Source organism: Strix aluco, chromosome 1 (assembly GCF_031877795.1).
Source record: "Strix aluco isolate bStrAlu1 chromosome 1, bStrAlu1.hap1, whole genome shotgun sequence".
NCBI lineage: Eukaryota > Metazoa > Chordata > Aves > Strigiformes > Strigidae > Strix > Strix aluco.
The window spans coordinates 131,758,800-131,786,247 of NC_133931.1; the positions used below are offsets into that span (position 1 = coordinate 131,758,800).

General features: G+C 40.0%; 1 protein-coding gene across 1 annotated transcript in view; it reads left to right on the forward strand.

Moving 5' to 3' along the window:
* Positions 1-5,953: 5,953 nt before the first annotated feature.
* SDHAF3 (succinate dehydrogenase complex assembly factor 3) overlaps positions 5,954-27,448 on the forward strand; it is a 35,215-nt gene continuing 13,720 nt past the window's right edge. Inside the window, exon 1 of the mRNA XM_074836192.1 lies at positions 5,954-6,155. Coding sequence (XP_074692293.1) covers positions 5,994-6,155 — 162 coding nt within the window. The 5' untranslated portion in view covers positions 5,954-5,993. The remainder of the gene's footprint in view (positions 6,156-27,448) is intronic.

Consider the following 27,448-nt stretch of genomic DNA (forward strand, 5'->3'; position numbering starts at 1 on the left):
TCTCTCTTTCTTTCACAACCACTTACCTGAGAAGTGCTGGTCCCTCTGTACTTCAAAATCTGGCACTCGGCTAGGGAGAGGAGAGTTGCAGAGAGGAAGGTGGGGAGGTGGTGAGCAGGAGGGTCCATGTATGAGTCTGGCACTCCTCCAGCATGAAGCTGCCTACATTTGGCTCACTGCAAAGCTCTGCTCAGACACGTTTAAGCAGAAACCTGATAGAGTTTGGCAGCTAAATTCTCAGAAGATTTCCAATACACTTGGCATCTTTCAAGTCTGCAGGAGGCAAGCAGAGCTTCCTCGGGAATTGCTTCTTTTGACTGTCAAAAAAATGTGTTTTGGATGATACAGATCATCTGTTTCAGAAGAAAGAACAAGAAATCCTGCAATGAATGAGCAGCTCAAGCATAAGTTGAACGAAAGGAAAACTTCCTTTTAATGTCGAAAAGCTATCAACACACCAAGCATACAACTGACTGAAGTCCAGAAACAGATGGCTGTGTCTCCTTTCCAAATTGTCATGTACTTTATTTATTTCATAAGAAATACGTCCTATTATTTGGTTTCATCCTACTATGAGATGCATACATGAGTACCTGAAGCTATCCTGACAAGTTACACCAAACAGCATTTATTATGGCATCTTTTTTCCTCACTGAAATGGAGCTTTTGAATGAAAACCATCTGTCCTACTCTTACTACCGTGCCCTGCTGACGAGTCTGGGGCACACCAAGCACAGCCTGTGTGAAGGACAGCAATTTCACCTGCGCCATTCCTGGACAGGCAGCTAGTTGTCTCTGCAGCCAACAGCAAACTTGGCTGGTATCTTCATGAGTCTGTATTTTCCCAAGCCCTAGTGAAAGAGCTGGTCCATTTTTTAACAGCATCCACGTGTAATATTTTGCATGTCCAAATTTTTGGTGGGTTTTGAAGCAGACCGTCCCATGCTAGGACTGATTTTGCTCCAGTTGAATCAAGGACAAAGCTCTACTCCACTTCGTCAGAGGCAGAAACATCCTGTGAATCTCCAATTACTTTCCAAGTCCCACAAAGAAGGGATAATTCCACGTCTTTTTAGTTTATGAGGCACAGTAGAAGATGCCGCAGAATATTTAGCAGGCAATTTGTGCCTTCATAACAGATCTTTGGCTTGGCTTCTGAATCAGAAAAGTCTGCCTTGGTCTGGAATAGTATGCAAAAAGGAACTGTCTTGAATCTATTTGAATATTTAGAGAGTTTATTAAAAAATTCATCATTCTGAAGTAAGAGATGCAATTTTGTTGTGATCTGCACAATGCAAAAATAAGATTCATGGGACAGGACTATATGTTCTTTTTTTTTTATAACAGGAAATTAGACTGTACTTTAACGTTTACCCACAGTTTAGAGAAGAAGATTGCAGATTATCCTGTGCTGTTAACAAGTGACAATACAATTTAGCTTCGTCAGGACTACCAATGGTTCTGGAAAGGAATATCACGTCATTGCATTCTATATTTAATCATTTATTTTGATTCACAAAAAGAACTCCTCTCAGGATGCTCTTGATAATTTTAAAAATTACAGCAATTATAACAGCTCAATAAATACTTCAGCTTCATCTTCTTTAGTCAACACATTACTGATAAAAGAAAAAAATAAACATGGAACTGTTCCTCCAGTCTTTCCACATTTGGAGTTAGGACTGTAGCAAACAACATGGTCACTGTGGCAGATTCATGGGGTCAAAATCTGTCTTCTACTTTTTACTGATTTGCTGCTATCTCAGAAGCATGGCTAAACAACTAGAGCATTTTGCATCTATGATTTACCACAGATTTCTTGTATATCCTTGGGAAAAGGCTGAGGTGCTACTCAGACAGTCCAAGCCATGTAAATAAAGATTTAGTACATTGGCTAAGCTACTTTGCCTGCCTTTGTGCTGCCCTATGGCAGAGCTGATACTGCCTCCCCAGATCCAAAGGCACTATGGTGTATGTCACACAGATAGTCTGGTATCTTTGTAGGATCCACTCCAATTTTAGCATAACTAGCAGTGAGCCAGTGCTCAAAAATCCAGCTGGATACAGAAGAATCCTTTATGGGGTATCTAAATCACATATACCCCAGTACATCCTTCTATCTACAGCTGAAAAGAATTAGGGATTGATTGCCTCCACTTGCCTAAAAGGGGTGGGATGAATCCCTCTCTTCAGGTGCCTCTTTGGTGCAAGCTAAGAAGTGCTCTCAGGTCATGAAGCACTGGGGGTGGCAGCACAGATGCCCCAGTGACCTGCACAGAAGCAGTACTGCCTGGAAGCAGAGGCAGGTGTCTGCAAAAGGCAAGAGGAGGAGTTGCACTCATGCACATTAGCTAAAACTGTGTCTGGACTCAAGCTGTGGCATAGATATTTTGAGTACTGATGACTGAGAGGTCATTATATGAAAATAATACCTCTAATATCTTATTATATCTTAACAAGTTCATAAAATAGTAGAATCATAGAATGGGTTGGGCTGGAAGGGACCTTAAAGATCACCTAGTTCCAACCCCTCTGTCCACTAGACCAGGCTGCTCAAAGCCCCATCCAACTTGGCCTTGAACACTTCCAGGGAGGGGGAATCCACAGCCTCTCTGGGCAAGCTGTTCCAGAGTCTCACCAGCCTCATAGTGAAAAATTTCTTCCTTCCATCTAATCTAAATCTACACTCTCTCAGTTTAAAGCCATTAACCCTCGTCCTATCACTACACTCCTTGATAAAGAGTCCTTTCCCATCTTTCCTGTAGGAAAGCCGCTATAAGGTTTCCCTGGAGCCTTCTCTTCCCCAGGATGAACAACCCCAACTCTCTCAACCTGTCCTCATAAGGGAAGTGCTCCAGCACCCTGATCTTCTTTTGGCCCTCCTCTGGACCCGCTTGAGCAGGTCCATGTCCTTCTGATGTTGGGAGCCCCAGAGCTGGACACAGTACTGCAGGTGGGGTCTCATGAGAGTGGTGTAGAGGGGGAGAATCCCCTCCCTTGACCTGCTGACCATGCTTCTCTTGATGTAGCCCAGGATACGGTTGGCTTTCTGGGCTGCGAGCGCATGTTGCTGGCTCATGGCCAGTTTTTCATCTACCAACATTCCCAAGTCCTTCTCTGCAGGGCTGCTCTCAATCCACTCATCATTGTCCAGCCTGTATTTGTGCTTGGGATTGCTCCGACCCATGCGCAGGACCTTGCACTTGCCCTTGTTGAACTTCATGAGGTTCACATGGGCCCACCTCTCAAGGCTGTCCAGGTCCCTCTGGATGGCACATCCCTTCCCTCCAGCGTGACGACGGCACCACACAGCTTGGTGTCGTCGGCAAACTTGCTGAGGGTGCACTCAATCCCACTGTCCATGTCACCAACAAAGATGTTAAACAGCGCCAGTTCCAACACCAACCCCTGAGGAACGCCGCTTGTCACTGCTCTCCACTTGGACATTGAGCCATTGACTGCAGCTCTTTTGAGTGCAACCATCCAGCCAATTCCTTATCCACCGAGTGCTCCATCCATCAAATCCATGTCTCTCCAAATTAAAGACAAGGATGTTGCGCAGGACAGTGTCAAATGCTTTGCACAAGTCCAGTCAGTTGCTCTTCCCTTATCCGCCGATGCTGTAACCCCATCATAGCAGGCCACCAAATTCGTCAGGCATGATTTGCCCTTAGTGAAGCCATGGTGGCTGTCACCAATCACCTCTTTATTTTCCATGTGCTTTAGCATAGGTTCCAGGAGGATCCGCTCCATGATCTTAGTGGGCACAGAGGTGAGACTGACTGGCCTGTAGTTTCCCGAGTCTTCCTTTTTTCCCTTTTTTAAAATGGGGGTTATGTTTCCCCTCTTCTAGTCCATGGGACTGGAGTGTCATGACTTGTCAAATATGATGGACAGCGGCTTAGCCACTTCATCCGCCAGTTCCCTCAGGACCCGTGGGTGCATTTCACCAGGTCCCATGGACTTTTGCCCCTTCAGGTTCCTTAGAGTTCTGACGGTGAGTCCTTTTGTGCCCATACACAAGGGATATTGGCGTTCAACTGCCTCTGCAGCCTCTCCATGTTCCCCAATAGTGCAGAGCTCTTTGAGGACTTTGAGCTATAAAAAAATATTAATGGGCAAAGGCTGACAGCTTAGTCTGTTATCAAACAGCTTGCTGAGCCTACAGCTCTGTCTTCTGTTCCATGGAGAAGTTACCGACAAATTCCTTGCTCCTCTGGCAGCACCTAGGGAAGGCGCAAGGAGGAGGTTCCAGAGCTGCAGCTGAAGCAGCCCAGAGGTGCACAGATGCTGTGGGAATCCTCCTCTTCTGCTGGGCAGGAACCACCTGCCCCAGAGGATGGACAAAATGGCTTTTGGTCTCTGTGGACAGGAGGACAAGGTGTAAAGAATGTTGAAGGTTACAGATCTGGCTGATGATCCTGAGCATCTGAGCCACAAAGCAAGTGCCCAGCAGAGGGCTTAAGCAGGCCACTAAAGGAAAAGGACTCCTAAAAAACCCCATAGTATGGATGTAGCAAGGAGAAAGCTGTCAATGTACAAGGTTAAGTACAGTGATCATTATATTAAAAAAGATTTAAATAAACTCTGTAAATGAATGCACCCTCAGACAATTCAGTGGAATTGCATCAGCACAAATAAAACTGATAGATCAGTTTTTTAACTTCAGTCTCTTAAAGATTTGAATGTATTGAAGGACACAGGGGTAGACAAAATGCATAAAGTCCAGAAATCCTTCCTCAAAGAAACGTCTGCAGAAAATAGAGTTTGAAAATATAGCAAAAACAATCATTTTGAGGATCAGGCCTCTCCTGCTAGGTCCTGTCTGCCCACCCCAAGAGCATCACAGGCATAAAGAGAACTGGAAACTGCCAGTGAGGAAAAGTGAAACTGTAACAGTTTTCTTTCACTTCAGTAAATTTTGTGTTACTGGGACTTGCAGTTTTCCATCACTGAAGTGCTTGGGGGAATAAATATCGAGAAATGGTAGTGAGCAAAATAGCCTGTAGTTTGCTCTTTTCTCTATTGCTCATGTATAATTGACTTGGGCTTTTGACGAGGCAGTACATTTTTATGACACTTTCAGTATCCTGGGAAATGCTTAATGCTCCCCGGGCCTGTAGAAATGTTTCTTTTTTATTTTGAAGAGTCAATGATTTGACTGGCTGGAAGGAGCTTTACAGGAACCCATGATGAGGCAGGACTTTCACCCCTGCTGCCACCCCCTGATTTTCAGACTCTTTGCTTTTTCCAAATATCCATGGCTGTTGACAGTTGAAGATTTTTCCATGTGGGTGGCTCGGATGTGATGTTAAACAGCTGAAAAAACTTTATGGAGAGCTGGGGGAGTTGCAGCTTGGGCTGTAGGTGGGAGGTAACAGAAAGCTGGAGCTTGGCTGGGTGGTAACAATGTGATGGCACAAAGTCCTGAGCAACACCACGGAAGCAGTAAGATTTCTGACCGAGTCTCCTCTTGTCTCTCACCCACACTTAAAAATGCAGATAAATCAAATTTAAGCATATGAAGCTTGGTTTTAGTGGACTAATTAATTTGAGCCAAATTCTACCCAGGTATAAAGTCACAGTTTGTTCTTCTGATGGTCATAACAGAGATAAAAATTAACTAGTTTTTTTAATTTTTATGGCGAACCCTGCCATCCCCACACATCTTTTTGAGACAACACGAATTGCTTATTCATCCTCCATCTATTTCAAGGGTAATATTTGCAACTGAATTTCTTAGTAACGTTTTAAACACTGGGCAGATGAACACGGTGCAGATGAATTTTCTGCAAAGAGTAGGCTCTGAGTTTATCCGGCGTTATTTTCTTACATAAAAAGCCGAGATTTAGTTTCAAGACGCGCCTACTCTCTGCAGCCACTGAAGTCGCCAAGCGGGACACCCCTCCCTGTGCCCGCAGCTCGGCCCCCTCGCCCCGCCCCCGGTGCGGCCGCCCCAGGGCTCCGCCGGGCCCGCCGCCGCCGCCGCCGCCATGCCGGGCGGTGCGCGGGGCCTGTACCGGCGGATCCTGCTGCTGCACCGGGCGCTGCCGGCCGCCCTGCGGGCGCTGGGGGACCGCTACGTGAAGGAGGAGTTCAGGAAGCACAAGGCCGCCGGGCCCGCCGAGGCCCAGCGCTTCCTGCGGGAATGGGAGGCAAGTGCCCGCCGCCCCGCAGGGCTCTGACGGGGGGCCGCCTCCCCAGCCGCGGGCCCGTCGGGTGGCGCCGAGCCCGGCCCTCGCTGCCGGTGGGCGCCGCGCAGCCGCCGCCTGCGCCCCCGGGCCGGCAGCGGCGGGGCCGCAGCGGCGGCCCAGGCAAGGCCCGGGCGCCCGCCCCGCTGAGGGGGCCCGGCCTCTCGCAAGCCGTTCTTCGGCCGGCGGCCGGCCCCTCGCTCGCCGGCTCTGCCCGCTGCAGCTCGCTGGGCTCCGCCTTGCTGAGGGCTGTGTGTCACGGAAAGGGGGGCGGAAAATGCCCGTTCGCTCCTTGGCTGCGAGTGACCGCGGGGGCGCGGGTTGCTGCTTGGTGTGCTTGGAGTGCCTTCCGCCCCGAAGGACGAGCTCGTTCCAGAGCTAGAAAATGCCTTGTAATTCTGCATCTCTGGGCAGGTTGTCTTTTATGGTATTTATTTCCTTGCCTCATCTATGTGTGATTATAACTATGCACACACAAGTGTATATATAACAGAATGACAATTACATAATTAGCTATAAATACGCGTATAAAAATATATACACGAAATTATCTGTATAATTTATAATAATACATTATATAAATGGGTGTATATATATTTATAACTACGTATATAGCTAATTGTATAATTGGCTAAATACATAGGTGTAAATAGCTTCCCTGTGAACTTGTATTTCACTTTTGAGTGACATTTTTCCAGAGTGTTTCCGAAGGAAAGAGTCTCATGTGAATATTGCTTCTCTGCTACCCCCCCCCACCTCTTCCCCTGGACTTAGCGACTGGTTTCACCAAGGACAGAAAAGCAGATGGCTCACAAGCAGTTAGGATGTAACAAGTTTCACGAGCAGCAGAGGAGGGAGACTTGAGGTGCTTTCCCCACATGCCTGAACTCCAGCTGTTGCTAGCATATTAATAGATCCCAAAAAATCCACGACAGGCAAATGTTATAGACACTTCACAGAGGAAAAACTTCAATTAAAGCATGAAAACAACTGCAAGAGACAGATCTATAGACAAGTTTCCTATTAATTTTCATGCTCATTGAACTACTGGTTTGGTAATATTTTTGAATCTCAAAGCTGTTTTCCTTTCTGTAGAAGAAAATTGTATTCTGAGCCCTGGAAGCGGGTTTGTGTAGGTAGCATCCAGTGCCTCCTGGTTTCCCAACAGCAGGATGCAGATAAGCATATGAAGCTTGGTTTTAGTGGACTAATTAATTTGAGCCAAATTCTACCCAGGTATAAAGTCACAGTTTGTTCTTCTGGTGGTCATAACAGAGATAAAAATTAACTAGTTTTTTTAATTTTTATGGCGAACCCTGCCATCCCCACACAACTTTTTGAGACAACACGAATTGCTTATTCATCCTCCATCTATTTCAAGAGTAATATTTGCAACTGAATTTCATAGTAACGTTTTAAGCACCGGGCAGATGAACACGGTGCAGATGAATTTTCAGGGAAGATCTGATCCATCCCTTCTACCCACTGTAGCTGAAATCCTGGAGGTAAAGCAGTTCCATTACCTTTGCGCCAGGGCATCAGGAACCAGCAGGGAGAACGGTGCATGGTATTCTCTTCAGAGGAAAGGAATAAGTGTGTATTTTAATTGTCTCTTGCCAACTGATAGATCCTGAAATTGGGAAAACTTGTATCTACCTCTCAAATGCCTGATGCTATTGTAATTCTCAGTTGCAGTTTACTTGAAATTGCCAAAATGTTTCCGCATCGCTGCTTCCAATTTTAACATGAGCTAAAAAGACAAGTTACAGGTTACTATTTTCAGTGCTAAAATCTTCCTTAAAATAGTTTTAAAAAAGGAAGAAAATGTTTGCATTGAAATATCTTTAGCCATTTCTGTGAAGTAAATAGTGAAAATGTTTCTCAGTTTTAAAATGTTTTATAAGTAGATTATAGGGAAAACAGAAAAAAATTACACTACAAGGAACAGAAGTTGAATTTTGAAACCTGACATTTAGTGCTATTAGCTATGATATGTTCAAGGAAAGGAAACTAATTTAATAACTGTTTTCAGTGTGTGTGTATAAAGAACTTTGCAAATATGTCTGTCTTCTAACAAGATGCTGGAAGATGTGGCTCTTTCATCTTTAATTTTTGTTTTATTCTGAGATTTTTTTCTCCCCCAAATAATAATCTGTTTCAAGGATGGAATTTAAATCAGACTTTCACATTTTTGGCCTGTGGGTCTCACTCTGTGTCTTACACTATGCCGTGGTTCCCAGACCTTTGAAGTCTTGAACTAGATAACTGAGGAAGGTGGACTGCAGATGACTTGGATTAGGTAACAGAGAAGGATGCTTCAATGTGTGTTGGAGTCCTCTTTGCACCCTTCCTGGGCAGCAGGACACTCTTTTAATCAGAAATAGGCTGGAAGCTCTAGAATGGTTCTTACAGAACACACCAGCGTACCTGGGAAGCGCCCGGTTCCTGAAGGACGAATGAATCGCACAGTTAGCAATGTGCGAAGCTGTGATATGCTACTTCACATACATGAACTGTAACTGTACTTCTTCCTTCCATATCTATTTTTATTAAAACAAAACCAGAACCAACCAAATCAAAAAAAACCCCAAACAAGTCACTACAACATTAATACAAAATGTTGTTTGTATTCCCTGTTAAGTTTTAGCCATTTTTTCGGAGAAAAATGGAAAGTTACAGCTCTGTTAACAGTATTTTGGCATGTTGCACGTCAGGCCCTTCCCCATTTGCTTGTTCATTAAGGTACACATATACCTCACTGTATGCACTTTAGTGTTGTCAATACTTAACTTCCATCTGGGAGAGTTCTTTCCTCATGTCTTCTACTGCATGCAGGGTGGCTGGTACAGAGTGGCATAATGTCATGTTACAGAAAAATAGTATTCATAATTTTATATTAAAATAGTATATCTTAATGTATATTCACAGAGGGTAAAGATTATGGCTATGGTGACTGCATGGATGTTTCCTGACTTTGAATAAGGACTTCAATATGAAGTGTAATCTTAGTAAGCCACCCCATATGCTTTTTGAGCGAAAATTTCCAAGGACGACTTATTTTAACGTGAAATTGCTTGACTTTTGTTAAAACTCTTGAGAGGCTTTTTTTGGATAGTCAGACCTTCTGTGTGTGCTTGAATATACTAGTTCATAGTCTGTGTTTGTGGTATGCTTTCTTGTCCTCCAGTTTGCTAATTGTTTAGTTAACAGGCCTGGCATTTTAATCACATTATGGTTACACCAAACAATTTTTTTTCCCCCTTGGTATTTAAATCATGATGATTCAAGGGAACTGGGCACATTGATTGTTTATCAAAGAAAACAAGCCGAGCAAATTTCCTTAGTTTCTTGTAAAACATGGTAAAAAACCTGTAGGATTTTATGTTAAAAGCTTTAAAAAGAACTGTTAAAGGAATCTTAATTTTACAGGGCATTCAAGCAACCATAGCTTCCAATATTGCTGTAGTTCTTTAATGTTAGGTTTTGCACCGCAGCTTTTGGAAAGAACCCAAATGTCAGTGCAGGACCTGAATACTCAGCCTAATTCTCAAACAAGGGTACAGCCATTTTGTATATCCTTACAGTCCACAGAAGCACAGGGGGAGCCTTACAGGGAGATTTCTAAGATTAACTTTAAAAAGAAATGGGCGCAAAAAAGAGGTAAAAAGGCTCCCAAATGATATTATCTTAGTATGCGAATGATTCATATCGTTTTCACGTACAGGAGATGAGAAGGGATCCCCTTGTTTGTCATGCACAGGAATTGAGGGGTTTAGTGGTAGAACCCAACTGCGTAGATGGCTAATGTCATTTTATGGGAAACCTAAACTGACCTGTTTGCGTTTGCAAAATAAGGAAACTGTCCTTTGAATATTCTTGGAAGAATTCTTAAGTGAATAATACTGATAGAAATAGTCTGCCAGTATGTATACATTTATATAAAAGTATAACAATGTAAACTTTGCGTTTTTCTTGTCATTGGTGTTGGATCGATGGTTTGCATCTTGAAACCTGCTGGAAAGTATTAAAGGGGGATGCCAAAAAGCAAACTTTGTTGTTCAGGAATTATGATTGTTCAGGAATTGTGGTTGTTCAGGTAGATTCCAATTAAGTATATAAATTATTAATATATGTTCCTTTCTATTTTCTAAATATTTAATATTTTAATTAAAATAATTGGTACTCATTTACAGGAGATGGCTAATATAATTAGATTGATAGTGATTATTACCTTGGAGTGCTATTGAATTAATGTTGACAGATATGATAAGTGAATTAGTTCAGCAGTCTTCTAAATCATAGGGTAGCTGATGAGAATGCTCACTTAAGAACAGATAATACTAAGATAATATTGATTACCTTATTCCAAGTTACAAATGATATAATGCAGAATATTCAGCTAAGTAATTTCAGTAATCATTTGTTTTACATCATTTAAGTTAATTCTTTTAATTTTAAAAATGACTGTTTCATACTTAGCTTGTTTAAAAAGCCTGACCCTGTAGATTGGAAGGTCTGGACTGTCTTGAGATGAGCAGAATTGTTCTGCAGAATTACATGACATTTTCTCACATCTAATAGATTGAATAAATTGCCTTTGAAATGCTTTGGCCGCTCTTGACTCTGAAAGCCTTTGTATAAGCTTTCATATGCACTGAGACTTGGTTTGGGAGCTGACATTTGCTGTTCTATACTCAGAAGAAAGGTGACATTTTTTCATTCTTGATAATAAATCTAGGCATTATATTGGTAAAATTAAGGTGGAACTGTATCTCTGTCTGGGGAACTTCATCACGTAGCTTCTCAAGAACGGCTAATTTTTTGAATCAGTATGATATTTGATGTGTTACAAATAATTGTCATTCATCAAATTTGTTTTCAGTTGCCCGTATCACTTGCAGTATTTAGTTTGCTGGGGTGGTTGTGGGATGGTCTCATGATATTTCCCAGGACATAGTTGTCCTGATACATCTTTTTCTGTTTGTGAGTGGATACACTTACAGAATTTTTTGCTTCTTAATTCTTTGGGTTAGTATGATCTTCCTTCCCCTTCTTGATTTATATTTAAGCTTCCGGCACTCAAAAATATGTTGAGATGTTGAAAGGAGAATTTGAAGAGCAAATAGACAATGAAAGTTGGATGGGTGGAAGAGGAAACTGTGGCCAGTACTGGAGTAAGACTGGAATGGGAATGGGGTGTGTGGGTTGCCCTTTTTACTGTCTTTCAGCAAATACATAGGTTGCATAATTCTAAAACTGCTGCTGACTTTCTGTATTCTGCTCGCAGTTTTAGTGAAGTACATTATATAAGTGATCTTTTCTTTGCCTGACAAAGAAATACATTTTTTTTGAAAGTGAAATATGGCTTTAAGGTTTTTGTCATTTTAAGACTTCAGTAAAAGTTGTGAAATAGGATTTAAGAGTAGTATTTCACTGTAACGTTACCGGATACACTGGAATTTGCTTTTAGTGATTTTTATGGCTATCTGGATGAAAACCCTCTTATTAAGAATAAATTCCGAGACGTACGTATTTAGCCCCCACTTAGGGTATTCACTGGGTATTAATTTGTAAGAACTAAATTGGAGACAATTTCCTCTATTTTCTTTGATATTCCTCAAAAAGCAGGAAAGAATTTCTCACTTTTCTGAGAGCTGTGAAGTTGTGGCTGATAAATGGAAGAGCATGTGGGATTTGGGTATGACCAGCCACAGGAAATCAGCCTGCTGCTCTGACCTGGCGTTCCTGGTGGCCTGCTTTGCTGTAAGGTTTGAAGTCTACTTGTGTAAGATGGCAATTTTACCTTGGTGCACCCATGATTTGGTGAGTTTTCTGAACCAGCATTCATCTGCAATTGTCCCATTGACCAGAAAAATAAAGACAAAGGATGACCGCATGGATCTCTATAGCAGAGGTTCACAGTAATACCCGTTTCATGTTGTGGCATCACTTCCGTCCTTTCAGTGTTCCTTCAAATTTGGGTTTAGAAGCAGGAGCTGGTGTCTGCTTCTCTTCCATGGAGAATCCAGGTGGTCTGGGAGCTTTCTTGTGCAGAGAGACTTGGGGTAACCTGGTAGATACCCGCTGGCTTGTGCATGGTGCACGCCTGTCACGGGAAGAGACATTCGGTACTTCTCATCTGGAGAGCAGTGTCATTGTCTTTCAGATTCATCTGCCCACTGCTAAGGCCAGTAATTTTTTTTTTTTTTTGGTCTGTGTACATATTGGTGTGGGAAAGCATTTGATTAACTTTTTAAAACTGTGTTATGTTTAAATATACTGCATTTTTTTTCTGGTTTGGTGTGGTCTAGGGTTGATGGAAAGTAAGACTTATGGCACATGTGAGATTTTGGGAGAGACTTTTACTGTATTTTCCAAATTCAAAATTTCATAAGCTGCGGCATCAGTACTCTCAATGCTTCTGTCATGTTACTGTGCCAATTATTCTATATTATCATATCTGTGATTGCATGTAGCTAGTCAGATGGCTGTCTTGTCTGCTAGTTGAAGTTTTTATTTACAACTGTTTTGCCACAGTGGGAAATAATATCTGAGTCATTGAGGTCACATCAGACAGTAATGTCCGTCACTTGTGTGTGCCAGTCGCCTCAGGTTATAATCCATTGCACAGCAAATTCCACTGAAGTGATGGAACTCTGTATAAATGCGTGGTGTGCAAATAGGTGTATAAATTTCAGATGATTTGATCATTGCATGTATTTGTAAAGTATATAACATGCCTTTGATATTTAAAGTGTGGCATTAATTAAATCCCAACTGAAATTTGTTGGCAGAGTACAGCAGTTTTTATTAGTTAGAATTTAGATTGAGAAGTTTAAATTGCTGTAGAAGTAGGGCAAATACGCGTAAACAGTTTATTCCTTGCATTGAGTATCACTGACTTGGGAAATGAGCAGGGCATATTTATGTTAATGCTCTCAGATTCGAAGACACTGTAGAAATTTTGTGTATGCCTGCTCATGGATTCTTTTTTAATGAGTACAGGTTCATGACAGCCAGCATTTGATTAGATCTCTAAATAAAAGAATAGGAGTGGTCAGACACAGTAGAAACAGAACCAGCAATGGAGCATTTACAGAATTGACAGTTTAAAAGGTAATTCAGGTTTCCATCTAGTGGTGGTATAAAATTGTGTCCAAGCCATGTGAGACACATCATATGCATAACCATGCCAGCTAACATGCCAGAGTGCTTGTGTATGTGTTTAAAACTTAGGAAATCGAAAGCTTTTATTATGTATAAATTATATACATAATAGCACATAATTCAGATTTTATTAAAAGATTTTTGAAGGTAGAGCTGTAATGATCAAAAATCTGTTATTCTGGCAGTGTACATTCAGATCCCTGAGTACTCTTTTGAATCTAACAGTTTATCTTAGTTGCTGCAAATTAGCCCGATTCTGCTTTTTCGGTGTTCCTTGACAGCCATTTCAAAAAGTTTAACTTGGTACAGGTTATAGAAAGAAAACTGATGTCTTTAAGTTGTATGTGCGCAAGTATGAGTATTGTTAGATTTCTTGTTTCCTCTTAGACTTAAAAAAAAAAAAAATAGAGGAAGAGATGGGTGTTCTGATTGCTTTGCCCCAGCACTGTCTATTATTTAAAGTATTTTACAGTGGAATTTAGAGAACTTTACCAGGTTAGGTTTTCAGATGAAGATAATATCGAGGTAACTAATCCACAAATATTTTTAACTTTGTTGTAGTTTAAGACAATGTAGTGGGTCAAACAGACAAACTGAGTATGAATTGGAATTGCAAATTTATAAGGATTTTATTGACACCTTCCTTCTAGCATTTGTTCAGTACTTGTGTGAATATTGTCAGCTTGTAGTGTTTTGCAAGCATGGTAGGTTTTACTGTGTTTTCAGTGCATTTCCACTATCAACACTGTAAACACTGCCAACTTTCCACAAGTGCTGTCAAGTACCATATTTTGTAATTACTGCAATAATATTATGAGTGCTGTAATTGCGCATACTGTATGGATGTGATTTTCTGTCCTGTGTAGACACAAAATTGATATTTTCTGCGAGTTGAAATGGAAGCTGTAGCACATCTGAATAATTGTTTTTGGAATTGTTTTTTTTCTTCTTTCAGCATAATGCGAGATGTCTGCACAAGTAGCGTTATACAAATTGGAGGATTTTTAAAGCCCCAGATGTGTGTATCACATCTGAATATAGAGCTGTACTTAGGACACACTGATGTGTTCGAACCCATTAAGGGATGAAGACTTTTTTATACACTTCACTAATATTAAAGTCAGTTAATCAAATATGTTTTTTACAGGAAGCTGAACCTCAGATTTTGACTTCATAATCTTGTATTTAGTAGCATTTTTATCAATCTTCATGTTGTTTTAGCCGTCTTTTGTAATGCCAAGAGTTTTGGCTGTTTTAGCACTGAAGCTGACTGTATCTACAACCATACATCTTCTAATTGATATCCTGCTGTTTATGCAGATCACTCCTAGGAATACACTGAGCAGAAAATTTCTGTTGAGATATTTTTATTTCTGTGTCTCAGAGCTGCTAATTTCAAACTGCATTTTTTGAAGGATATGATTTCGAAAACATATTTAATCATAGTCTCTGATAAAATGTTTGAATTTATAGGTTTTTAAAGGTCATTTCCAGAAGTAATGTTAATGAGATATTTCTAATTAAATGTTCATTATACTAAAAGTAAGTTACAAGTGATACTAGAAGTAGAGTTACTGAGTATTGGTATTTAGGCTTAGTGATATGTGGGGAGCTTGAGTCTTGTTCATATGCTCCTTTTTTGTTGTTTCAGGGATATTAGTGAGAGACAGAGCGGTCTGAAGTGAAAGAGAGCATGATGCATTTTTTTCCCCCTCTGCAGTAACTGACTAAATCTGTAGAATACTTTCTGAATTGATCTTGCACCCATCTTTCAAGACTGGCTAGCAACTGATCCTTGAAATGTAGATGCATATTCCTTTGCTCTGTGGGAATTCCTGCATGATGTAAAATTGATATAGTAGTTTTAGACTATTTTATACTAATTTTTCTTCTTCCTGAAATATTCTATTCCCTAATTTAGAGGAAATGAACAGATCATTAGGTCCCTGCAACATTTTTTTTTTCTTGTCTTTTTTTTTTTTTTTTCTTCTGGATCTGAACCAGAAGCAGCCTGGTGGAAGGGTTTGAACTTAAGTCCCTATCACCATTGCTTCTTTGGAGATGTTATGGCTGAGGGTATTGAACTGTGTTGGTAGTATTGATATCTGCATGGAATGAACCAGAGCAATTGGTTTATTTTCTGTGGGCCACCAAATAGCATTTAGCTATTTGTTTCTTGCTTTTTATGATTGCATAGCGGAAGCATGTGGTCTTTGTATGATGTTTGATGTATATGCAATCTGTATCGAGGGAGAGATTCATATTGCATTAGCAGTCTTTGAAACTTCATCACTTTCCAACTGAAGTCTTTAATGCCCTCATATGTAGTCTTGATAGCTGATTTTTGACTTGAAAAGTATCCTTCATAAGATTGCAGTTTTTGAAGTGTACACATGATGGCAGCAAATACTTAAATTGTGAAGGCTTGTTTCTGTACTAGAAACAAGTAGGGTATTGAATTTTCTAATATAAACTAGAATTTTCACAGATTCAATTCTTCTTAAATTATTTCTTAAAATGCATATTGAGATTTGTTAACGTACTTCTGCAGATTTTGAGAAGGCTTTTTAATTTGAAAACTCTACCGTGGTTTCTACCTGGGTTAGCCATAATGTTTTCATAATGTGTTTTCTGGTTTTGATTTGTACTGGGGTAGCTGGGGTAGCAAAACGCAGCAGCTACGCCTGTAGTTAGCAGTGTTTAGCATGGCTACCCTTTGATACCTTAGCAGGGAAAAGGGCACCTACAACACTCTGTTAACCCTCAGAGCGTTGCCCTGGCAATTCTGGTTCTCAAGTGGTTTGCTTTTCTGAAGCCCAGTTTTGTTTTTCTCTGTTGGAGAGATATATCTGTACTCTCTGGAAAGAGATCTCTTATATTCCTCTTTCATGCTTCCTTAATAGATGTATATTTTTGACATATCGTGTAGTATTTTGTTTTTTATTTTTCCCCATTGCAGTCTTTCTTTCCAAGTTCTCATCCTGTAATCTAGATGAGTAATGTAAATTTTCCAGCAAGCATTCTTGGCCCAATGAAATACCCTTAGTACTGCTGTCAGTGATCGTACCTAGGCTGTGTCTTGGACTCTGCACTGAGACGTGCATAGCAGCTCCCTGGTTTCCTCCTGTGGGCTTCTAATGTTGTGGGGCTGGGAGGCAGTTGAGAAGTGCTGTGACTGGGTCCTCAGTGGAGCGATGAGGGAAACAGGGCTGAATGTCTGTGAGCATGGCTTGCGTTTACCAACAGCAGCCTTCCTTAATTTTTAAACATCTAGCCATTGGGTGATTGTTGATGTTTCAGGTCAACATTGGAAAATGGTAGTTGGATAACCAGCTGTTTTTTTAGCCACAGATCTGATGTCAGATGTCATATATTATGACATACATGACATAAAAGCACACCTTTGCTTACTACTATAGTATCAGGAAGGGAGATAATTATCAGAGTAGCTTTCTGCTCTTGTTTCATCTGACTAACCTGGCAGCTGGGAAGAGTCATTACAAAGTTCTGATCAGCCACAGTAGCCCCCAGTAGAGTATGCCCAGAGGAGACAGGGCCTTGGTGTGTAGACACAAAACTGGCTGAGTTTTAAGTGATTATATTTTTGGAAGCATATAGTAATAGCCCAATATGCATATTTTTTCGCCAAAAGAAAAGCTTCATTGTGTATAATGCCACATTTTAGATGCTGTTGCAAAGTACGTTGGTATTGTGGGGTCCTGTTAAGAGTAGGGATTTTTCTTTAAAAATGAAAATATAGTATAAAATCGTATTTATTCCTACTTTCATTCCTGGACATGGGTGAAACATTTAAACTGAATCTCTTTCTCTCTTTTCTGTCCCTTCCAAAATGAATATGGCATGTGTCAAAATCCACCATGATATTTTAGGCCAAAAAATTATAGTCTGCCACAGTTACAGGAACTATGGCTTATAAGAATAGCACCTCGTGGAAAGCATAGGTCAGCTTTAGGCTGTGGTACAAGCAGGTTGCTCTAAAATTAAGGGTATTCTGGTTCATGTTGAAATTACTTGTTCTGTATATGTACTTAATTTACAGTAGTTTAAATTTGATTTAATGTTTAGAATTAATTTTAAGGTGTACAGCAAATCACGATATTCAGTTGTTTTCTGGGCCTCTTGAATGTTTAAATTCAGTTGATTGTTTGCAGTGAAGCACTCTAGTGAGCTTTTTAACATCCGTTGCACTGAGTCATTGTAAGAATTTAAGAGATCCATGGTGTGAAGAGTTTTAATTAAATAACAAACATACATTATGTCCTTAGTGGTTTACAAAGATGAGCTTGTGTATAGCTGTAGGGTTTTTTTCACTAGTTCTGCTGTTGATTGACTCATGAAAAGAAATTTCATAGGCAGCGCTAGCAATGTCGTTCTGGTTCATGGGCAATTCAGTGCCATCACTGTAACTGAAAGGAGTTACATTGTTAAGAAAAACATCATCATCCTGTCAGTCAAGAAGCAAGTGAAAGTTGTTTTGTGAATAATGTGAACCTCTTGATTTTCCTCTTTTTTTCTTTCTTTAATTTTATTTTATTGGTGAATCTGATTTTTGCGGAGTGCCTGTCTGCCAGCAGATGCCACTCCTCAGCAACAGACTAGTTTCCCAAATTTGACCAGATAGAGGAAAATAGTTGTGGTAGACCTTTGTTTTTAGAAACATTGATGGCAGTTTGCCTGGGATTGTCTTTGTTTTCCTTGATAAGAACAATCTATGCTATAAACAATTAAATATTTATATTTTACAATGGAGCTGGTTAAAGTTTTGTTTCCTGCTGATGCATGAAACCCTAGGGCTGGAAAAATGGCAGTCTGTAGAGTAAGATGCTTTTGTTCTTCAAAGTTTTGTGTCGAGCAGTATTTTAGTTGAATAGAGGATGACCCAGAAATCAGGAAGCTTCATTATGGAAGGATTTTGGGTCGTTCAAAGGTGTCTACCAGGATTGCTGAAAAGGTGTGATGAGGAGGATGACTTAGAAGCCCAAGTCTCAATGACTTGCATAGGACAAGTCCTTATAAAACCTTCAGGCATACTGAAAAACAGCTGGCCAAGTTGTAAGTGCATCTGCCAAGAAATAACTAAGAAGCTGTGCAGGGAAAATAAACAAGGGAATCCTGGGCAAGAATATTTTGTTGTTTGTCTTTTCTAAATTTTGGAAAGATACTAGCCTGTGATTAGATATCCTGGGACATGAATAATGGCATATTACTATCTCCAAACTTTAAACAACCATTTTTTTTTTTTTTTAACAGCTGATGTTTTGCATGTGGGTGAGGCCTGTCTTGGCCTCTGTAGACATCTGCAGTAGAAGACTATTTTGTTAATTGGTAAATATGGTTGGACCAGCAGAGCCTGGACTGAGGTGATGGATGCCATCTTTCCAGTCCCAACACCTTCCATCTATATGGACCCAGTCTGGTGGTAATGGAAGGCTTCCTGGTATGGCTAACGAGTTGTTGATTTTTTTATGCACATCTACCTGTGTGTGTTGTTCTAAGAGGTTTAGTTTTATGTTCCTGGTGAAAGAAGATCTGTTAGATAGATAGATAGATAGATATATTTTCTGTCCCCCCACCTTAAAAATAACTTTTTAGTTGCTGGTGGGAAACCTGTGATCATCTGGCGATACCATTTGAACCCTGGAGAACTGTGAAGAAAGCCATCTTTCCCAGTATAATCACATTCCTTCATGTTTCCTGAGAAATGGCTCCTTTAAATTGTAGTTTGGATTTTGCTAGAAAGGCAACCTGAGAACCTGCAGGATTAGAGCAGACTATGTGTCAGTTTAGATACAGCCCTTGCCTGTTTGCTGCTGTCTGGTCCTTGCTGCTGGTTTTACAACATTGATAGCTCTTGATTTTCTGGAAAGGCCATGATTGTAAGATGAAAACATTTTGTTTTCCTTTGTTTTATAAAATTTAACTTTCTGTGTCTGAGATGTTTCAAAACTAGGATGTTTTAATTATCATAAGTGTATGTTTTTCCAGTGGTAAAGATTAATTTCTGTGGTCATTTATATTCGACTTATTCTGAACGGAAAAATAAAAAGGGATGCTTAAGCATATTTTAGTCCAGTGGACAATAGCAAAACAACCGAAATGGAAAGATTGAGGTGGAAGGTCAGCACTGACAACTACAGGTTCTTCTCCTGAGTATATATTGTCTGATTGCAAATAAATAGATATTAAGCTGTTTTGTAAGAAATGGGTAAACATGGAAATAGTATTTCTGAACTATTCTGAGTGATGTGTTCATCAAGCAGTAGAGGTTTGCTGTGTATTGAAACTCACACCCTAGAATAGGATTTAACTAATGGATTGGTCAAAACAGGAGTGTCACCATTAACTTTTTGAAGTTGAACAAACTCATGATCATAGGTGATATTTTGTGTGTGTCTAGCTTGAAAACATTTGAGAATTTTTTATCAGCATTTGTTTAATAATTACCAGTAACTTGTTTTTGTAAAGGGTAGTATGGAATTGTTCAGGGTTCTGGACCTTGCTGTTATATTCATCAGCTTTTCCTAGGAAATTTCATATTCTGCATTTTGGTTTTTTTGCATCATTTTCAGGAAAAAGTTTTTCTGAATTCATTTGACATTACAACAAATTTGCTTCTCTTAAGGATGTTTTCTGTAGCATTGACTAGTATCAACTATCCAGTGTTAACAGGTGTTTCACAAACTGAATTTTCTAGACATTAACTACTTCCAACCCTTTAGGATTGTTTTTTTATGTATACGAATAAATATAGATACGCACTATACATATATGGTGTATTTCAGGGGTTTGGCACTCTTCTGGTTTTGGCTGAGATAGTTTTCTTCCTAGTAGCTGGTACAGTGCTGTTTTTTGGATTTAGTGTGAGAGTAATGTTGTAACACACTGATGTTTTAGTTGTTGCCAAGTAGCGCTTATCCTAAGTCAAGGACTTTTCAGTTTCCCATGCTCTACCAGCGAGCACGTGCACAAGAAGCTGGGAGGGTGAATGGCCAGGAGAGCTGGCCCAAACTAGCCCGAGGGATATTCTGTACCATAGAACGTCATGTTCAGTATATAAACTGGGGGGAGTTGGATGGGGAGGATTGCTGCTCAGGCATCGGTCAGCGGGTGGTGAACAATTGCATTGTGCATCTCTTGTCTTTCTTGTGTTTTATTTCTCTCCCTTTTTGTTATCTTCCTTTTCATTACAGTTATTATTATTATTATTATTATTATATTTTATTTCAATTATTAAACTGTTCTTATCTAAATCCACGAGTTTTACTCTTTTTTCTTTCCGATTCTCCTCCCCATCTTGATGGGGTAGGGGAGGAGTGAGTGAGCAGCTGTGTGGTGCTTAGTTTCCAGTTGGGGTTAAACCATGACAGGTGCCATCTACTTCATTGAGTATTTAATGGTTTTGACCTGCAGCAAAGCATGTTGAAATCATCATTTCAGTGGGTTCTTCTGAAATTGCAGGTGTGTCAGACATTCTTCTCAATGGATGTAGCAATGTTGTGCTGCCTCCTATAGGCATGTGGTTGAGTCATGGCTACCTAATTGGTAGCATCAGTCACAAAAAATTGGAAAATTTTCCCTTTTTTTCCCTGAGTTCGTGGTAGAATTGTCTATCATTGATAACGTTGGTAAGTCCTTTAGGCTGGAAGGTGGCTAGTTCAGTGGTGATGCCAGCAGGGGGGCAGTGAGTGAAGTGTAACAAGGTGTTGGCTGCCCGGATTATGGAATAGTTCCCGAAGGAAACCGAGATCCATCTGAAGAGCTTCTAGGTTAGTGAGAAGGAAAACGATCTTGAAAGTGCTGTAATTTTAGTACAAAGTATGTTGGACAAAATAGCCAGCATTCCAACATGTTGCAGTTTGTAACGCTGTTGACTGAAACAAAGGCAGAAGTCTGGAGGGAGACTGTTAAATGCTTCATAGTTTTTTTTCTGTTTTGTTTTGGCTTTGCTGAATTGACATACATTGAACTTTCAAACTCTGTTATTGGCAATATGCTTCATTTTGCAGTGACTGACCTTTCTGAAGACCACTGGGTGCTTTTTGCAACATACTCTATGGAGAACAAACTTGAGGAATTTTGTTGCTGTATTGTCATTGATACTTGGAAAGTATTTCTTCTGTTAATAAATGTACAACAGAATATGAATACTTACTATGGTACTAATTTTTTTTGTTTTTTACTAAGTCGAATTTAAAATCTGCAAATAGAAGACAAACTTGTATCTTGCTTAAGGAAGTAAAATACTTTTTTTGTTGTATTCTGTACAGCACAGTTTTAGACAGTGACTTTTATCTAAACTACTCATAAGTATTGCTTATGGGTGAGACAGGAAGCTAGATACACAGGGAAAGACAGGGAAAATAGAAAAAAGAAAATAGTGGCTTTTTTTAACTGGAAGTAAGTTGAGACATTGCTGTACAATAGTAAAAAGGAAAATAGTAAGGATTAATGAGCCCACCAATCTCTCGCTATTGTTTACCTCACTAGAAAGTGTGGAGAACTTGCTGTAGGTGAAGGTGAAGTTCCTTTCAGCTCTGTTACGAAGTATGAAGTAAAGTCTTTCATGTATCAGAGTATTTGGTTAAGAGAAAGGAGTCTGAATTTTGCAATTGAAGAACTTAAGCATTTACCTGTTTGCATTGAAGCGAACCTTTGTAGTAATTCTGCTTGATAACATATTGCTAAATCCGGTCTCTTTCAGACAGTGTACTCTGCCACCTGGAGTCTTCACAGGCTGAGTGATAAGGTTTTGGAAGAAGCTATCCCAGTACGAAAACTGCACATCACAGAAAAGATTCTAAACCAAAACCAAGCTGTGTGTGAGATAAGCATTTGACTTGGGAATACACCTCTTGCAGAGTGTGGTGAGATCTGTTAGTTTGACTGTTTGGCCCCAGCACTGCTGGGCTAAAGCTGTACGGCTGAATCAGATGTGCCTGGCACTGCTTTACAGCTGTCAGTGGAACAGCCCATGTCCATGCTGTTAAACTCTTACTCTCCAAAGCGGGGTGGCCACATCCAAACTACCTGCTGGGAGCAGTCCCCAGTCTGTGCCAGCTCACTGGCTGGGCCTGGGAGTTGTTTGGGAGAAAGCTACTCATCTTTAATCAAGCCTGTGCCAGGGACCGTGGCACCAAGCTCCCAGGGTGGGTGGTTGAGGTCTGGTACCTTCTCAAAGCATTCCCTGGCACTGGTTTAAATCATTACTGCAGACAGAGCCCTGACTCCTCTGCTGTCAAGTGCAATTGCTGCTTTTTTTCTGGATTCTTTCTCTCTGCATTATCAGATTCTCATCAACCGTTAGATTTATCTTACTTTCTCCAAATCAAAAGCTGTCATCTCTGGAACCTGTGTGCAGATCTGAGCCATTCTAAGAAACAAGTTCTGAACTCTTTAGTGCTGTTCTGTTGCTGGTCTGGTAAAATAAGGGGAGGCTCTCTAGGCCTTTATGAAATTGCATGTCAAAGCTGGGCACTGTGTCTGTACATAAGCAGTTGTGAATGTTCTGCTCTGAATACGTGGAAAATACATTCCTAGAAGGAAAAGAAAGCAAAAAGAATCCCCTTGCTGTCTTTCTAGCCAGGAGGGATTGCCAGACATGTATCTTGTTACTCTGCATCCTAGATCTGAAATATGTTGTTTGAATACTACTATTTCTTTAAAATGTCACTTCTGCTTCAATTTAATGAGTGTTCACTGGTATTAGCCCTTTCAGTGTCCTCTTGAGAACGTACTTCATCTGTCATTCATACTTGGTCTTTGCATTAATAAGGCAAGCAAACACACTTTCTCATCATTCCCTTTTACTGACCCACTTCTGAAATGTCATGGGCCAAGTTTAAACTCTCATGGGCCACAGCAGGTGAAACTATGACACTGTGAAGTTCATTGTGTGTAGTGCCTTTAAGAGGGTGTTGTATGGGTGAAGAGCAGCCCGATGAAGCCCAGTTAAACTTGCTTGGGTAATGATGGGTATAGAGGATCTCCCGAGTTCCCTGGAAAAACTAGAGCTACTGTCATCTTATGTAATACCCCGAGGACAAGCAGACAGAAAATACACTTTATTTCTCTTTGGGTAATGCCAGTTTGTGGATTAGGGCATTTCTAATTTATGCTTTGTTGTTGAGCATAATTTGGTGAACTGGTATCTTTAAGATGTATTGCTTGTAAATTTTGATCAGATAATTTTTGGGTGCTGTCGTGTAATGTGTATTGTGTTTCAAGTGGAAAGGAGGTTTTGTTCTTTTCGTTTACATATTGTACAAGTAAAGCTTCAGTGACTGTTCAATTTAGTGAGGAAAACATAAATGCAGACTGTGATTCTTCTCTGAGAAATAGCTGCCAATGAAGTTTTGTGTTTGTTATGAAAGAATAGGATGGAAACTAGCTTATATGTGCATTCAGTAAAAGCCATGTTCTACAGTTTGAATAAATCAGCTGATTATTGAATGATGATAATGTTTTAATCTCTTGAGTATGTGGACTTGTCTGTCTTAGTTAAATTTGTAGTTGGTTTAGTTGTTTTTATACATTTGCTTTGGGGGGAGAAAATAACTGTTATAGTATGGTATATTCAGTACTGGAACATTTAAAAAAAATCTTAAATCTGGTAATCCTCAAAACATAATGTCAGATCTTATCAGTAACCTGAGATTTTATTTTAAATATTTTTTACTTAGGGATAGTAATTTAAATATAACTTGGACTAATCTTGGCTTTTTAATAAGTAGAGTGATAAAGCAGAGGTAGCCTGGAAGACCTTGGCTGGAAGGGACCTCTGGAGCTCCCTACTCAGAACAGAGCCATCTTAGGTCAGGTTGCTTGGGGCCTTGTCTGGTCACAAATCCTTGTGATTTTTGCTGTTTGCTGTAAAGGATGTGGAGAAAAGATTTGACTTATAGTATAGTTTTTAAATGTTAGCTGAGAAAATTCTCAAAGTTTCTGGTATTCAAGCAAAACTAATTACAGTGATAAAAGTCAGAAAGTCATAATTTAAATAAGCATTCACAACTAAATGGTACTGAAGTACAAGTGCTGAGTACTCTGAAAGTATGTGATCACTGACACACATTTGTATCCTTTGCACTACATCTAATCACTTGTTTTCAATCAAGTAATCAGAGTAATATGTCCCGAAGAATTGAAAATCGTACTGTGTTGGGTTTTGCCTAATAATTTGTTTAGTGTATATATAAATGTAACTCTGTAGATGTGATGTTGGCTGTATGTTTACATTTCAGCAATATGTTTAGTAAGCTTTAGTTTAGTTTGTCTGATTTTATATTGAGACACAAGTCAGCCATATGAATTACATGTGTGTCTGAAATGAGGGTTAATGTGCTAGACAGTATGAAGTGTAACTGGGATGGATTTTTGCAGCAATTAGCAAGGGCTTGGAAACCAGTATTATCGTGGTGTGAATGCTGTCTACATCATTATTAATTTTTATTGTATTGTTTTTAATGGATTGTTTGTGCACTTATTTGCACAAATACACACTTTTAATGCACAGTAACAAGTATAGGTAGGAATAAATTAAGCATATGAGTTTGCAGATTCTTCTTTTGAAAATCGATTGCATGGTATCCAAAAGACTTAGTTCCAGTCTTTCATGGCATTACAATTTTAGGATGCATTAGTTAGATTGATATCTAACAGTGCTTCATTGAATTTATTTAGTAGTCTAGCAGAAGGCATGCAACAGTGTGTAATGGATTTAATTGAAGTGTGAGTGAGCACTTTGAATTTGTTTTATTTGGCTTTGTCTTTTTTTTCACCTTCAGATGTTCAGTTCTGTTGTGTGAGATGAAGTTCTCATGACCCCTTGTACTATTTAGCATATCCCATTTGTTGATTAAAGCTTTTGGTACAGTGATGCATCTGTCACTGGCAAGTTACCAAGTTACTTGCCAAAGGTTTCTTTTTCCTGAGTAATGAGACTTTTTTGTTTGTTTTCATTTGTGATTAGATTGCTTGTAGGCAGTGTTTTTGAGGACAGATAGGATCCTAAAGATACTTCAAATAGGTATGATAATTTTGACAGCAATTGTGGCAGAACTTTCCCAGGGAAATTCTCCACCCACCTGATGAAATAAAGCATTACTAAACTGGGTTCTGCAAAGGAAGATGTTTTGCAAAGCTGTTATTTGTAAAATCACTGCTATAGTAGATATAGCAAGCAATTCAGTGAAGATGAGGAGATCTGTTGTATTTTTCTCATAAATAAATACAGTAGAATACAAATAATTCCACTGCTTCCCCCCCATTGGTGTACAGTCTTGTTTTCAGTGTCTTCCTCTTTTAAGAAATTACACATTCATGTTAAAATGTTATGTTTTGATATAGAGAAGATAAATCATGCTTTGTTCTGATTTTCTAGGTCAGCAGTCAATAGTAATGGCTAGTCCTGCACTATAACAGCAGGTGGACTTTATGGTTGAATTTACTGCAGTGCACGTGCCTGTGGGTCAGAGATCTGCAGGGAGCCGGGGTGAGCTGGGAAGCGCAGTATGGTCAGGACACCAAAGCGATGCCTGGCTGTGGCCCTGGGACCAGCCCGTGCAGATGCCTTCAATGTGTAGCCCATAGGGACAGTTCAGCAAGCAGCCCACAAGTGTGTTTTGGTGTAAACAACTGTTCTAGTCTATGCATCTTTTCTGTGATAGAAATGGGGCACATGCTGGTATGGTAGAGGAACCCTTGCAATCCAGTCCCTTCCTGTGCAGGGCCGGTGCTCAGAGCCGTGACCTGTTGCATCTGTGTGCTGTGCTCACCTGCTGCATCTTCATGGTACTGGTAAGTGGGAGGAGTTTCCACTACATCATTAAACAAATTTAGTTTGGCTAGTCTGAGCTCTCCCCTGTTCTGGCAGCTTCATAAATGCAATGGGATTGATGTTACTTGGAGGATTTTTTTTTCCCTCCCCATTTAGCAAGCATGATTTTTTTTTCAGAGGCACATGAAACATTCTACAGGACAGCAGAGCATGCTAATATTCATCCCTCCCCCCTTAAGACTGAAATAAACGCCTACTCAGGAAGACCCCGTAATTTACCATCAGCATGGTTCAAGGGGAAGCATAGCTGGGTGGCAGGTGATGTAAATCTTATTCGAGGTTCTTCTACTGATGTCTTCAGCAGAAAAACTCTTATTTAAGAGTTTTTTCCTGTTTACTATCTTTGCCTAGTGAATCCTGGGACTAAATTAAAAAACAGAGTAGCTTAACTGGGAATTTATCTTAAATAGGTAGCATAAAAGCCATTCTGCAGAGTGGAGAGTGAGACAAGAATTCATCCTGATTCTCATGTAACTGCCTACTTGTGGGCAGATGTACACAAGACCTCCTCTTCCATATTTTTCTTGGCTAGCAAGCAAAATTAAAGATGTATAAGCAACTCAAAACTAATTCAAGTTTTTATTGTTCATATAGCATTGCATTGCTTTAAACAAGTCCAGAGTAATTTTAAAGCCATGCAAATGTAAGTCGAAGAGTCTTGAAACACAAATGAAATCTCTTGAATAGTTTTGGTATTCTCTGACTGGTAGAGACCTTGAGGAAACCTATTTATTCACGTCATCAATGGATGGCAAGAAGAGTTTTTTCTAGAACTTACTGTATAGTCAGTTTGAAAACTCCTCTTCCTGATCATATACTGTAGATAAAGGACTTGTTTCTTAATATAGTATAAACAAACAGTTCAGCAGTTTGACATTGACACTAATGATGAAAGTATTGTATTAATGTGGAGAGAACATCTGAGTGGATGCGGATGTATCATACCAAAATGATTAACTGGTACCACTTAGCACAGAAGTAGTTTATCTCGTGTGTGTGTGTGACATACAGGTAGAACTAATATGCTACACTTTCCATTCTTGGTATCTTCTCTACAGGCAGGCTGCTTCTGCTCCAAATATTATTGTTTTATCTGTAGCAGAAGGCTTGCGGTACCCAGCTGTGGAAGCACCTGGGAGGCTGGCAGATGGAGCACAGAGCTGAGCTGGCTTGAGCAATCTTAATGTGCACATTTGTGTTTCTGAAAGGTTGCCTTGATATTTTCCTGGCTCTG